The sequence below is a fragment of the Dipodomys merriami genome, unplaced genomic scaffold, assembly GCF_024711535.1.
Source record: "Dipodomys merriami isolate MVZ:Mamm:240054 unplaced genomic scaffold, mDipMer1.0.p SCAF_19, whole genome shotgun sequence".
In the NCBI taxonomy this organism is placed as follows: Eukaryota; Metazoa; Chordata; class Mammalia; order Rodentia; family Heteromyidae; genus Dipodomys; species Dipodomys merriami.
The window spans coordinates 21,780,085-21,795,914 of NW_027203270.1; the positions used below are offsets into that span (position 1 = coordinate 21,780,085).

Consider the following 15,830-nt stretch of genomic DNA (forward strand, 5'->3'; position numbering starts at 1 on the left):
CAGTTCCTAATAGTTTATCAGTGTTATTATTTTTTGTTTAGTGAATTAACTTTTGCCTGAGTTTTATCAATTGCTTTCTTTTTTTCTATCTCTAGGACTTTTAAAATGTTCTTTATTGTTCTGGAAGTTGAATTATTGATTCTATTTTCATTCTTTGTTGTTTTGCCTTCTGTTTTCATAAATTCTCTTACCAATTCCCATGTATTATAAAAACAAATTCTTCTCCCATTTTTTTAAATAGATGATGGAAAGGTGCATCCAGTTAGGGCACTGAAGGAGGTAACATCTTTCAAAGGTGAGTAAAACTTAGAGTATACTAATAGTTCTGTGTGAAATCTTAGGCTTTATTTTTTATTTCTCTGCTTTATATTTTTGTTCTTATGTTTACTTATTTTAATATATTGCACTTTACACACAGTGTATATACTTTTATCTTCATAGAAAACACTATACTTGAAATTTCACTTCCAGAAGGGAAAGTAATATCTAGATATACTCAGCAAAATTGGAAGATTAATGTCATTTTGCTATTATATTTAGGAGCATTGTTCAGTGAGAGACAAAGCCAATATGAGAGTTTGGCAATAATATAAATATTCCTTACTGTGCATTAGAAGTATTTAAAAATGATTAATAGGTTCTAAGTCCAGTTACCATTAAGCCAAATCATTTTAAGAACTTCTATGTTATGTAGGTTTCTTACCAATACAGAGTTTAAGAAATTAGGTTCTTGCCAGGTACTGGTGGTTCATGCTTGTAATCCTAGCTACTCAGGAGGCCTCTGAGATCTGAGGATCATGGTTCGAAGCCAGCCCAGGCAGGAAAGTTCATGAGACTATTCAAAAAAGCCAGAAATGGCACTGTGGCTCAAGTGGTAGAGCACTTGCATTGAACAAAAGAAGCTCAAGAATAGTTCCCCAGCCCAGAGTTCAAGCCCCTGATAGGGGAAGCAAGGAAGGAAGGAAGGAGGGAAGTAAGGAAGGGAGGAAGGGAGGGAGGAAGGAAGGAAGGAAGGAAGGAAGGAAGGAAGGAAGGAAGGAAGGAAGGAAGGAAGAAAGGAAGGAAGGAAGGAAGGAAAGAGGGAGGAAGGGAGGGAGGGAGGAAGGGAGGAAGGAAGAAGAGGGGAGATGGGAGACATGGAGGGAGGGAGGGAGAGGAGGGGGAGGGAGGAGGCAAGGAGGGGAAGGAGGAAAAGAAAAGGAAGGAATGAAAAGGAAGGGAGGGAGGAAGGGAGGGAGGAAGAAAAAGAAAGGGAAGGAAGGAAGGAAGGAAGGAAGGAAGGAAGGAAGGAAGGAAGGAAGGAAATAGAAGGAAGGAAAGAAATGAAATGAAAGAGAAAGGGAGAAAAATGAAGGAAGGAAAGAAGGAAAAAGAAAGGAAAGGAAGAAAAAAGGAAATAGGTACCATTTCCATGGTTGATGTATATCCTATTGGAAAAGTCAAATAGAAATCACAGTCTTTTTATAACCAGGAATAGCAATAAAGATGGAATGGTATTTTTGTTGTTTCTTTTCTTAAGATAGTTAAACATATTCCCTAAAGACTTCTAAAACACTAACATGTTTTACATCCTTCTTAATCTTAATGTTCCTTTGTGTGTTTTGTAAGGAGGAAAAGTTGAAATCATCAAACTGAAGCCTCTCTTGGAAAGCATGAATATCAACCTTACTGAAAAAGAACTTGAGAAGCTGAATGAAAACCTACCAGATGATGGTATGTATAATAGATATTATTGTCAAATCTCCAAAGATGAAAGTAGTTAAAGTTAATGGTAAGATAAATGTTCAGAATCTTATGGAATCTGATTATTAGTATTAAAGTATAGATACCAACTCTTTAAAAAAAATCTGGCATTTAGCATTGTTTTTAAGATTCTAGCTCCTTCAATGAGAAATTTTGATAATATGATTTTTGGTGGTTGTGGGGCTTGAACTTCCTCCTTCCTTCCTTCCTTCCTTTCTCTCTTTCTTTCTCTCTTTCCTTTTTCTTCCTTCTTTCAGCTGTCCCTGTGCCTCTTTATGCTCAGGGCTAGTACTCTATCACTCACTAAAGCCACAATGGGTTTTTTGGTTGCTTTGTTTTGTTTTGTTGGTTAATTGGAAATAAGAGTCTCACAGGCACTTTTCTACCCAAGCTGGCTTTGAACCACTATCCTCAGATCACCAGCACAAGGCTTGATAATATAATTTTAAGAAGGAGGCTACATTAACCTTTAGTTGCAGATTATATGACTGTGTATCTAGACAATGCAGGAAAGAAACAGAAACAATTTTGGTTCAGGTGCTTCTATGTAATATACTTATAAAACAAATTGAAATGTTTTCTTTAAGCTAGAAATAACCAAGTAGAAATATAACTAGAAAATAGCTTATTTTATAATAATAGCATATGTAGTATCTATAAATAAATTTAACCAAAACGAGACTTTCATAACCAGCAATAATATATTAACTCTTACTACATGAATCGGATTTCCCCAATATCAATTTTTACTAAATATTTTCAGGGAGAAAAACATTTTTTTTTAAAAAAAAAAAAGAGAGATCTGCTAGGTGCCAGTGGCTCACGCCTGTAATCCTAGCCTCTCAGGAGGCTGAGATCTGAGGATTATGGTTCAAAACCAGCCTGGGAGCCCGGTGCCAATGGCTCATGCCTCTAATCCTAGCTACTCAGGAGGCTGAGATCTGAGAATCATGGTTCAAAGCCAGCCCTGGCAGGAAAGGCCGTGAAACTCTTATCTCCAATAAATCTCCAGAAAACCAGAAGTGGCACTGTGGCTCAAGTGATAGAGCGCTAGCCTTGAGCTGAAGAGCTGAGAGAGTGCTCAGGCCCAGAGTTCAAGCCCCATGACTGACAAAAACAAAACAAAACAAAACAAAAGCCCGGGAAGGAAAGTCCTGAGACTTATCTCCAATAAACTACCAGAGAACCGGAAATGGTGCTGTGGCTCAAGTGGTAGAGGGCTCGCCTTGAGCTGAAAAGCTGAGGGGCAGCACCCAGGCCCAGAGTTCAAGCCGAACAAAACAGAGAGAGAAAGAGAGAGAGAGAGAGAGAGAGATCTGAGATATAAAGGGAAGTTCTATAGGCCCTTCTTTCCCATTTCATCCCTGCCTTTCTGCCCATTATAAAATGTCTATGTTAATGCCACAGAATTACATTAAATAACAGAAACAACTGAAATATTAACTAGAAAACAATTTGCAAAATAACAATATTAGCTTCTTTTTTTATCAATTATTACCTTGAATGTAAATGGATTAAATTTTCCAATCAAACAATGTATTATGGGTGAATGGACATAAAAAATAAGACCCAAGGGCTGGGAAGGTGGCTCAGTGGTAGAGCGCTTGCCTTGCATGCCTGAGGCCCTGGGTTCAATTCCTCAGCACCACATAAGCAAAAAAGAAAAAAGCCGGAAGTGGCGCTGTGGCTCAAGTGGTAGAGTGCTAGCCTTGAGCTGAAGAGCTGAGGGACAGTGCCCAGGTCCAGAGTTCAGGCCCCACGACCGGACCCAAAAAAAAAAAAAAAAAGACCCAAGTATAATATACTTAAAAGAGACTAAATTCAGGTTAGTTTTGTTAGTTTTGTAGTACTAAGGATTAAACTCTTTTCCTCATTGCTTGCTAAGCAAGCACTCTACCACTTGAGCCACACCTCCAGTCCTTTTATTTTCTTTAGTTTTCTTCATGCTAACCTGGGGTGGCCTGGCTGGCCTCAAATCATACTCCTCCAGCTTCTTGCCTCCCATGTAGCTGGAATTGCAGGCATGTACCACCACACATGGCTTGTTTTTGAGACAGACACATAGTAACTTTTCCAAGCTGGCCTCAAACTGTTATTCTCCTTTTTCAACCTCCCAAGTAAGTGATACTACAGATACATGCCACCATGCCCTTCATTTCCAAAAAATGAAAAAATTGGAAAAGATAGTCCATGAAAATGGAAAACAAAATGGAAACCAAGCGGGAACATTTCCAAATTCATAATTTCCCTGATACCAAGACCAGTCAAGTATACAATCAAAAGAATGAAAATAATATAGGCCAAATTCATGATGAAACATAGATGCACAAATCCTCTGTAAAACATCAGCTGACAGCTGAATACAATAGAACATTAAATAAGTGGGATTTATTCCAAGGATGTAAAAATAGTCAACACAGGCAAATATACCAGTGTGATAGACCATAAACAGAATGAACAGCAAAAACTGTAAGATCATCCCACAGATGCAGAAAAAGCATTTCACAAAATTTTTGATAAAATTCTTAACAAATTATGGAATGTGCCTCAACATAGAAAGGTTGGCAAACCCATAACTATGTCTATTCAGAAGCTGGCATTTTTGCATTTGACCTAAGACATACACCTGGCTCCTTCCACTTTTGTTAAGAGTAAAAGAACTCTACTTGCCAGAGCAGTTAGGAAAGAGAAAGAAAAAAAAGCATTCAAATAAGAAATAAATTAAATTTTCTTTGTTTGCCAGCATGATCTTGGATATAGAAAATCCCAGACCAATAATAATAATAATATAATTAGAAACAATTTGAAAAATTGCAAGATACAAAATAACAAACTATCCAAAAAAGAAATCAAGAGAAAAAAATCTTATTTTCGTATAAGAAAATTAAATAAATACTTAGGAGTAAATTTAACAAAGGATGTGAAAACTATAAAATACAAATAAAAATGAAAAAGGCAAAAATAGATAGGAAAATACCTTGAGTTTGTAGATGGGGAGAATTAATATTGCTAAAATGTCTGTAGTTCCCAAAAATAATCCAGACATTGAATATAATTCCTACCACAATTCCAGTGACATTCCTTACAAAAATAGAAAAGCAATCTTAAAGTTCATATATAGCCACAAAAGACCCCATACAAACAAGACAATCTTAAGTAAGGCAAAGGAGGTATCAAACTACTTACTTCAAAATCTGCCACAAGTTGGGTGTGGTGGCTCATTCCGGTATCCTAGCTACATGGAAGACCAAGATGTGACTCGGGTTGATATAGAGTGCCTGCCTAAATACAATTTCAAGGCCCTATGTTCAAATTCCAGGACTGAAAAAATAGGAATTTATCTTCAAATATAGTCTTCATATATGTTTCCTGAGCCTGTGACGTCAATTGCATGTCTCATTTTTTTTCTTCTTCTTCATAGTTAATGGGCAAGTGGATCTAACAAAAGTGATAGATGGAGTGAAAGCTGTTACAGGTGAGGGAAAAGTTAATGTATACATTGGATCCTGATTCTTTACAGTAGTTGTAGTTTTCTTCATGCCTTAATTGCTTTGTTAATTTTACCATTGTATTTCCTATTTAATGCTTTTTACATACATGGCCTAGAAATAATGTTTTCTAATATGTTTTCTACAAACAAATTTCATTTTCCTGCCTATAATCCTATCTACTCAGGAGGCTAATATCTGAGAATCACAGTTCGAAGCCAGCCCAGGCAGGAAAGTCTGTGAAACTCTTATCTCCAATAAACTATTCAGAAAACACTGGAAGTGGTATTATGGCTCAAGTGATAAAGCACTAGCATTGAGCACAAAGGAGCTCAGGGACAGCACCTAGGCCCTGAGTTCAAGCCCCAGGACTGGAAAAAAAGTTCATTTTCCTAAGTCAACTAAATTCTACTATAAAATGAAGTGAATCTTTAAAAATAAATCCTGGTAATAAAGTTCAACATGTTTTTTATAGAATTATTAAGATAAGTCATTTGCAATTTACTAATTGAAGAGAGAGAAGCATAGTACCCATTTGTTGTTATTGTCATGACGCATGTCATTATTAGTGTAAGCTGTCCAAGAAACAGTCACCAAGGTAGGACTAAATATGCAAGGACATTATAAGGAGAAATAGCTATGTAAGAGAAAATAGGAAAAAGCTATTGGACTACAACTCAAGCTTGATTTCAGATTAAAGAGAGAAGGAAGGCTAGATAACAATCTAGACACCAGTCAGTCTAAGGAAGATCTAACAAAGTCTTTTAGAATCCTCCAGGAAATGTCAGCCACCCTTGTCTTCCAGGACCAGATTTTTCTTGGTGTCTGCTATACTTGATCTCTAGCCAGAAAAAGCCTATGAAAGATACAGGCCTAGTGCAAATTTCAGAGCAGCATCTGGGGGCCCTGGTCAATTGTGTTTTCTATAGTTGGAGGTCATATTGACATTTTCCCATCTTTACAAAACAAAATATATTTCTTTGAATAACAATCTCTTTACATACTTGGTCAGAGCTGAATGGGCATTACCCCCCAAGATATACACGTTATCAGGCAGACATCATAAATTAGCTTTTTTTGTTGCTACTAGTACTGTGACTTGAACTCAAGGTCAGGGTCCTCTCTATAAATAAGTTCACTTCTTTATTTGCAACCATTTGACTGTACTTAAATTTAATATTCATCATTTTATTAAGGAGGTAACGTTGGTATCCATGATGTGAAAACTGTCCTGGAAGACATGGGGCTAGAGCTCAAAGATAAAGAATTGTTGGAACTGGTGACAAGTTTACTATTTGATGGTAAGCATTACCATTACATATCTAACTAAAAAGGTCTTTTAAACTTCTTCGTGTGTGACAAAACTACCTTAAGTTCCTAATGCTGCAGAAAACAGAAAATTCGTCTCAAAAACAAGCCAAAGGAAGAAAAAAATAAATCCTGAGGTGAATCCTTATCTACATGCTTTTCCTTTTAGACTGGGAAACAGAATTTCTATGGTGATGAATCATACCAAGGATTTAAAAAAAAAAACAAGTATTAATCTGGGCTCTCTGAAAAGAAGAATAGGGCTGATAGGTTAGGAATGAGTAAAGATGGGATTGGGGTGGGAGATAAAAGAAATGTTTGCTTGATATGCCAGATCTCTCCAGTTTTCTTTCAAATTTTATTATAATACAAAATTAAAAGAAATCTCTGGTGAGAATCATAGAAAATCAATTTTCTGGAGAGTATCCTGGTGATACATGGACCCTTTCTTTTCTTACAGATGATGAAAAGATCTTTCAAAACAGGTTGTTAGAAGGTGTGAAGTCTCTTAAAGGTGAGTGAAGAGTAAATAGCCTAATTGGAATGCAGATGAACATAAGATCTTCACATTGATACTGTTTTCCAAATATTAAATAGCTACTGCTAATAAGCAGATACAGCATATATAGAATGCAAATTTATTCCCACAGAAGACCAATCAACCTTCACTTTAACAGCCAATCTATTCTAGGAAGGAAATTCTCTACCTTCTCAGGATTTTCCAAAACTTTTCAACAGAAGAAACACCAGAATTTCAAATTTATTGTAGCAAAAAGAGACTGAAAACATTAGTAATGGTCTAGGTAACTTAATCAGCCATAAATAGCTCACTCATCAAAAATCAATCCCACATATTGTTCCAGAAGCAAAGAATGGTTGAATGGTAGAATTTCTTTAAAATTTATTTTGTTTTTAAATAGAAAAGTGAAATTTTTATATTGTATACATTATATTTATATATATTAAAATGAATCTAGCTGATTATAAAAATATATTGTCTTGCATAATTATAACTTTGGGGATGAAAATAATATCCTCTTTCAGCATATTTCAAGAATACGATGTATTATTAACTATATACCCATTGCACAAATAGATCTCTTAAGCTTACTACTACAATATAGCTGAAATTTCATATCCTTTAACCAACATCTCCCCACCCCACTCACAGTCCACTCACAATTCCACTCTCTAGTTCTAGGTTTAACTTTTTAAGATTCCATGCATAGCAGAGATTCTACAGTATTTGTTTTCTCTGTTCCTGGTTTGTTTAATATGTTCTTCAGGTTCATCCATGTTATTAAAAAATGATAGGATTGTCTTTGTTTAAGGCTATAATAGCTGGGCATCAGTGGCTCACATTTGTAATCCTAGCTATTTAGGAGGCTGAGATTTGAAGATTGCAGTTTGAAGCCAGCCCAAGCAAGAAACATCATTCATTCTTGGAAGAACATAAGCTGGTTCCCTATCTTGATCACTGTGTTTAATGCTGCAATAAACATGGAAATACATGATAGTGAGGTTAACTTGGAATATAATTTAACATACTGATTTCTGATTTCTTATTTTTCAATATGTGCCCAAATAGTGGGAATGCTGGATCATATGGCAGTTCTATGTTTGTTTGTGTTTGTTTGTTTGTTTGTTTGTTTCTTTCTTTCTTTCTTTCTTTCTTTCTTTTTGGGGGGTCAGTCGTGAGGCTTGAACTCTGGGCTTGGCCCTATCCCTCAACTCTTCAGCTCAAGGCGAGCGCTCTACCGCTTGAGCTACAGCACCACTTCCAGTTTTCTAGTGGTTTATTGGAGATAAGAGTCTTATGGACTTTCCTGCCCAGGCTGGCTTTGAACCGTGATCCTCCGATCTCAGCCTCCTGAGTAGCTAGGATTATAGGTGTGCCACCGGCGCCTGGCTTCTATGTTTCATTTTTGAGAAATGTTCCTATTATATATAGTGGCTTTACTCCTTAACAATTTATTCAATAGTATGCAAATCTGAATTGTGTAGGTTAGTCCCCAAGGCAAGTCTCCAGGAAACTGACCTTAATATCAGCTTTGTAGTTGACTTTCTTTATTGGTATAAAATCTCTGGTCTCTTGCTAGGCACCAGTGGCTCACACCTGTAATCCTAGCTACTCAGAAGGCGGAGTGCTGAGCATCACAGTTTAAAATTAGTCTGTGCAAGGAAATCCACAAGACCCTTATCTCTATTTAACCACCAAAAAAAAAAAGCTGGAAACGGGGCTCAAATGGTAGAGTGCTGGTCTTGAGCCAAAAAAGCTAAGGGACAGTGTTTAGGCCTTGATATCAAGCCCCAATACCAGCACATCCACACATATACACATACATAGAATCTCTGGTCTCTACAAAGATTGATGTTTTTGTAAATAGAATACATTTCAATTTCTTGCCAGTTAAAAGTGATAGGTAAGTGACAAGATGGATACATTACCTAGTTTTCTCTAACCATTCTACATCATACATTCTGTGTGTATAAACTTTCACATTGAACAATTATGATCCTTCTATTTTAAAATAATCTTATTAAAAGAATAAAATTATGGTTTATTCATATTTTAGAGAAACATTGTTAAGCTAGTAAGATATTTTTAAGGGAGTCTGAGAGTAAGCTTTAGAGAATGCATGAGCTCTCCCCTGCTCTACTGAAATTTTATGCAGTCTTTATGAGCACTAGCACACAAATCATGAAATTCATACCAGGGTATGTGTCTCCAAGATTTAAGAACCTATATTTTGACACTTTGCAATTCTCCTCATGGTTTACCTCTTTCCTTAGGTGGGAAGGTCAACGTCGATTCTTTGAAAACTTTACTAGAAAATATGGGAATCAAGCTAATGGATGTGGAACTTAAGGATCTGATTCAAAATCTCCCTATTGATGGTGAGAAAATCTTTCAAGTATCCTAGTTACACCAGGAGATTTTAATCACAAAAGTTCTTCTATTGGCAATAAAAATTTTAGGGCAGGGGCTGGGAAGGTGGCTCAGTGGTAGAGCGCTTGCCTTGCATGCTTGAGGCCCTGGGTTCGATTCCTCAGCACCACATAAGCAGAAAAAAAAAGCTGGAGGTGGTGCTAAGGCTCAAGTGGTAGAGTGCTAGCTTTGAGCTGAAGAGCTGAGGGACAGCGCCCAGGCCCAGAGTTCAGGCCCCACGACCGGACCCCCCAAAAAAATTTTTAGGGCAAAGGGCTTTAGGAATGGTAGTCTGATGTGACATAATTAAGAAACTATAAATGTGGGCAAAACATATTAGCAACCAGTTACCAAAATCAACATGAAAACACTGCACTTTGAATATAGGGGATATTTATTCTTTACCTACATTATGACCCAGAGTAAACAGTCATCCACATTTTGAACAGAAAAATACAAACTCAAGATAATGGCATTTGTCCCCTCTGTACAGTATCTTTACAAAAAAAAAAAAGATAATGGCACTTGTGAATTTTTTCTGATCATTAACACATATGAGTTTGAGATAGAAGTATAAATAAAAATTTACATTATTGAAATGGTATGCCAGAACATTTAAGGGTTTTTTTTTTTACCTAGAACTCATGAAGGTAATGGGATTGAATAAAATAACAGAAAATACTATCCTGTAATATGCATACATACATACATGTACATATATAGACAACATAAAGGAATTCACCAAATGCTATTTGAAAAAGTAGGAAGAACTACTAGGAATAAAGAGGAAGAAGTGGATTTGCTTGAAGTGGATTTTGTGCATGTATGGAAATATCACAATAAAACTATCTCATATTACAAAAATTATGCTAATTCAAAAATAAAAACACTGTTGTTGAATGCTGGTAGTTCACACCTGTAATCCTAGCTACTCAAGAGGCTAAAATCTGAAGGATCATGGTTCAAGTCCAGTTGGCTAGATCTCATCCCCAAAATAACCAGCAAAAGCAGAGCTGGAGGTATGACTCAAGTGACAGAATACCAACTTTACAAGCACATGGCCCTGAGCTAAATCCTAGTAATGATCAAAACCCAACAAAACAAACAAAGGATGACCCATTGCAACAATGATACTCAGAAGACACTATGTTGGAAACAAACTTTACAGCTTGGGGTGGGGGAGCAACAAGGAGGAGTGGGGGAGGTTGGGAAAGGGGAAGGGATAGTAGAAAAAAAAACAAAGGAGGGGGGTAACAATGTTCAATAAGAAATGTACTCATTACCTTACTCATGTAACTGTAACCCCCCTGTACAGCATCTTTATAATAAATAAAATTTTTTTAAAAACTCTTGGTTTTACTGAGAAGATAAAATAAAAAATGTTCATCATTTATAAAAAGAAATATTCTTCACCCTGCACCAGAATCACCTCCAAATGGGTCAAAGACCTTGGAGTCAAAGTAGACACCCTGAAAACATTACAGGATGGAATAGGAGAAACCCTAGGTCTCCTTGGCACAGGCCCAAATTTTCTTAATAGAGACCCAGAAACACAACAAATCAAAGAAAGATTGGACAAATGGGATTGCATGAAGTTACAGAGCTTCTGCATGGTAAAGCACATACCAAGCAAGATCAATAGAAAGCCCACGGATTGGGAGAAGATCTTCAGTATTCATACAACGGACAAGGGTCTCATATCTAAAATATACATGGAACTCAAAAAATTAAATCCCCTAACAACAAATCCTCAAAGAAACAACTGCCCAATAAATAAGTGGGCTAAAGACTTTAAGAGAAACTTCTCTGAAGAAGAAAGAAGAATGGCCAATAGACACATGAAGAAATGCTCAACCTATCTAGCCATAGATAGGTTTGAATCAAATCAAAACAACATTGAGATATACCACCTTACCCCAGTTAGAATGGCTATAATCAAGAACTTAAACAACAGATGCTGGAGAGGATGTGGCCAGAAAAAAGCAGAAAAGGTCAGATAAGATGATATTAAGTGAAATGAACCTCAAGATAAGGACACAAGTGGTTTTTTTCTTTCTTGCTATTGTTTCTAACATATTAAGGTACCACGTGATTTTTTGTTGCTTTGTATGTCCTTCCCCCATGGTATAACGCCTGTTTTCACTATATTTGATGTTGGTATAATTTGGGGAGGGGAAGGGAAAAAACAAATTGTTTAAGTAGGGATACAGGTTGACCAATTGCAACAATGAGATGTACAAGACTCTATGTCGAAAAACGAACTTTACAATTTAGGCAGGGGTGGGGGGAGTATAGTTGTGGAGATGGGAGGGAAGGGATGGTAGGAAAAAAACAAAGGAGGAGGCAACAATGCTTGATAAGAAATGTACTCATTACCTGGCTCATGTAATTGTAACCCCTCTGTACAGGATTTTCACAATCAAAAACTTATTTTAAAAAAGAAATATTCTGTACTTTCTTTCAGCCTAGTGTCTATTCTGTATTTTCTTTCAGTCTAGTGTCTTTTACTTAGCAATGTGCATTTAAGGTAGCTTGATAACTTACAACTTTTGTCACTGAGTAGTGGATATGACCATTTGTTTATATCCAGAGATGGATATAACCATTTCTTTATCCATTTACCTATTAAAAGAAATCTTCTTTCCAAGTTTAAAGATTATGACCAAAAGTACTCAAACAAAAATAAAGAAATATTGCCCTATATTTCCTAAGCAAGCACATAATGAAATAATTAGGATAGTATCTAGCACATAATAAATGAGGATTTATTATCATTATGCCCATGTTTTTGTGAGTCTTTTTTTTTAATCTCAGGATGTCTTTGACTTTCTTTTACAGTTGATAGGAAGATTTCTCTACCAACATTGTTGAATAAATCAAAAGATTTTACAGGTGAGTAAGGCAATGCTGTAAGTCTAGCATTTTAGTCCTTTATATTAAATTTTGATTTTCAGTGATATTGTTAGTATCTTACTAAATTCAAATATTTTCATGAAAGACCCATCAGACTGGCATAAAATTATTCAGACTTTTGCACTAGAATACATACTGTCTGTCATTTTGAAATCTCAAGGTCTGTATTGGTCGTGCCAGTAATATGCCTACATCACCAAATGGTTAAACATAATTCTAAAAATATATGTAAGTAATGTGATGATGTTTAGAAGTGATCAAGAAAATATATTCACTGAAATCCTCAGGTAGCAAATATTTTTGAAGAATAATTTACGTAAGAAGTAATATTATCTTAATTTTCTCTTCAGAGTTTATTTTGGAAGTTATCATTCTCAGTGTTAGTAGAACTTCTTTCTTTATGTATGGTGTATTCACATGTATATCTTTGGGAGGGTGGAGATGAGGGTACACAACTCAAGGGGAAAAGGGGGAAAAAAGTACAGCAGTGGAGCTCACTGGACACTGATTAAAGTGGACTATATACTTCGTGGATAGAGAAAGGAGGAAGGGACTGGGAGAGAGTGAGTGAAGGGAAGACACTGTATGAAAGGAAATATACTCATTACCTGATTCATGAAATTGTAATCCCTCTTTATTTACAATAAAGTAATTTTAATTTAAAGAACCGCTAATTTATATTAAACCTCTAATTTACACTATGCAATAAACATGCCTGCTAACTCTACTGTCAACGCTTCACCTTAACCAATGGGATGTCATTAACTTAGATAAAATGATTTTGTGACTTGATGTAGTACCTTGGCACCCAGAGTTCTTATGTCTGCTCTCCTTTTTGGAAAGGAGAAAAGGTGGATTCTAGTCACCTGAAAAATATCCTGAAGAATCTGGAGCTGGAGCTCACAGAGAAAGAGCAAGAGAAGCTGTTGCAAACACTGCCTGTGGACGGTGAGCCATCATTGGAGTTCATGAGGACTTGCTGGGAGTCCAGTTTTGTTTGGCTGTAGGATTATGTGGGATCTCTGATGCTGCTTCTTTTTTTCCCCTAAAAATGCAAAAGGAAAAAAACCTTTAAATTGAATTTCAAGTTATATAGTAACTTTATCGTTGTTGCTTATCATTTATATTAGAAACTGTAGAACTTTTGGTAGGTAAAAGTTGATGTTGAGATGAAAACGTTTGCTTATATCATCAAATAGGAAAACAATAAAAAGGAAAGATATTACATTGCTGATACCAGAAAACACCTATGCTTAAGCAAGTAGACTCACTCAGGTACTCCCTCAGAGTAGAAAGCTTTATACAATAAGGAAAGTTTCTATTCCCTAACTTCCTCGTATCAAATAAAAATTAGAGGAGCATCTTCTTAAAATGTTTTTAAATAATTTATAACATGCTGTTTTTATTATCTCTATTCATTTCAGCATTAAGGGAATTATGGTTGGTTTTTTTTTTTACAGGTGCTGGGAAAGTATATTACAACAGATTGCTAAGTGGTTTGACAGCTCTGGAGGGTAAGTTTTCCAGTTAAAAGGCATGTTGTCTGACATTCTCTATAATTCGTTAATTGTGAATACAGATTCTTACTTTGTTATCATTCCTATCTCTGACTCCGTTTGTCTACATTGTAACTAACAACATGTATTTTATGTTAAAGAGAGTTCTATTACAACAATGATTCCCACAAGACAGTATATTGGAAATGAACTTTACAACTTTGGATTAGTGGGGGGAGGAGGAGTCAGGGAGGTGGGAGAGAGAAGTGATAGTGAGAGAAAAGGGAAGTTGTAACAATGCTCATGAAATGTACTCATTGTCTTATTCATGTAACTGTAACACCTCTGTACAGCATCTTCACAATAAAATAAAATTTTAAATAAATAGTGAAGAGGAAAAAATTTAAAAATCAGTATTTAAACCTGCATTCTTCTGAGAAAATAATTATAAACAAAGAATAAGTTTTCAAAAGTAGAATTTCTATTTTCAATAAAATTCATTTTCAAAAAAAAAAGAAAGTTCCATAGACTTGCACTTAAAAAGAAACTTTACATACCATCACCCATCTTGTCACTAAGGCAAGATTTAGTGTTGATCCTTTTATTGACTATGTACTTAGACAAGTCTATTGAAGTGTCTACCTTGTTGAAAATAGTAACTAAAAAATACATAAAACAAACTTTTTAAGTTTATTTTAATAAAATTTATTGTGATTGTACAAGTTAGAGCTTGACTGGAGAAGCAGGATTACTATGAATAACGTAATGACATGAGACCTGGGAAGAAGTCTTTGAAAGCTGCTGCCTTTGCTCCTCAAGACAGGCTCCTCATGGAATAACCATAGTCAACAAGGCCAGCAATCAGGAAGAAAAGTTGGACACTAATGAGTTGGGGAAAATAACAAGTATTCTTCTCCATGGAGATGTACACCTGCATAGCATAGGACTAGGAGAATCTAAGGAGAAGATGTGGCAAGAGGAAAGGGACCTGTAGGCTTGGCTTCCATTGCATATTAACGAAGGTGATCCAGAAAGAGACAACTAGGACATGTGCTATAATGGTACCTGAAGCCCTTCATTGACCTTCAGAGTCTGACAGTGGATGCCTCATTTGTGGCTTCCAAAATCTTATGGAAAAGTCTCCATGGACAGCCTATATAGGGAAGGAACTCGTAGAAATGAGTTAGTCATACTTTTCATCACTATGACAAATATCTGAGAGCAACAGCTTAAAAGGCAAAAAGATTTATTTGACTCACTATTTCAGACATTTCAGTCCACAGTTTCTAAACCTGTGGTGAGACAGAGCATCATAGCAGGAGAGTATGGTAGAAGAAAGCTGCTTACTCAATGAAAGCCCAAAAGCAGAGCAAGAAGCAAGACAGGGGACAGAAAATGCATTTGGGGGGACATGTCTTCAGTAAGCTTACATCCTTTAGCTAGGATCCATTACCTACTTTCTACCAACTTCCAATAGTGACATCACATTATGAATCTACCAAGGGATTAATACTCTGGTGAGGTTCTAGGGATGTAGTTCAGTGGCAGAGCACTTGCCTAGATGTGTAAGGCCCTGGGCTCAATAGCCAGCAGCTGAAAACTTCTGGTGGTTTCCCAATAAGTATGGAGGGAAAAAATTCACAAAATCAGTAACTACATATCAAATAGCAAGGCAGGTATTGATTTTTAAACCTCATCTAGAGTTATAACTAAAGCTAGAAGGCCCACCAAATTAAGTTCATCCTCTAAGATTGAAAGGGAATGTGATAGGAATTACTCTGGAACCTCTTTAAAACTCTCATGGTACTAATATCTGCTGCTTCTCCAAAAATTAAGTATTCCTTTTGGTTTATACTTTGGGTAAATAAAGACATTTCTACTGTATCTTTCCTACCACAGTAAGACTTACTTCACAGGCTAGAGAACTTTAAGGAAATTCTGTCCGTTGCTTAA

General features: G+C 36.1%; 1 protein-coding gene across 1 annotated transcript in view; it reads left to right on the plus strand.

Annotated features, from left to right (window-relative positions):
- LOC138830530 (fap1 adhesin-like) overlaps positions 1–15,830 on the plus strand; it is a 167,559-nt gene that overhangs the window by 98,426 nt on the left and 53,303 nt on the right. The window contains exons 55-63 of the mRNA XM_070026908.1: positions 242–295; positions 1,609–1,713; positions 5,165–5,218; positions 6,428–6,532; positions 7,000–7,053; positions 9,333–9,437; positions 12,307–12,360; positions 13,225–13,329; positions 13,842–13,895. Coding sequence (XP_069883009.1) covers positions 242–295; positions 1,609–1,713; positions 5,165–5,218; positions 6,428–6,532; positions 7,000–7,053; positions 9,333–9,437; positions 12,307–12,360; positions 13,225–13,329; positions 13,842–13,895 — 690 coding nt within the window. The remainder of the gene's footprint in view (positions 1–241; positions 296–1,608; positions 1,714–5,164; positions 5,219–6,427; positions 6,533–6,999; positions 7,054–9,332; positions 9,438–12,306; positions 12,361–13,224; positions 13,330–13,841; positions 13,896–15,830) is intronic.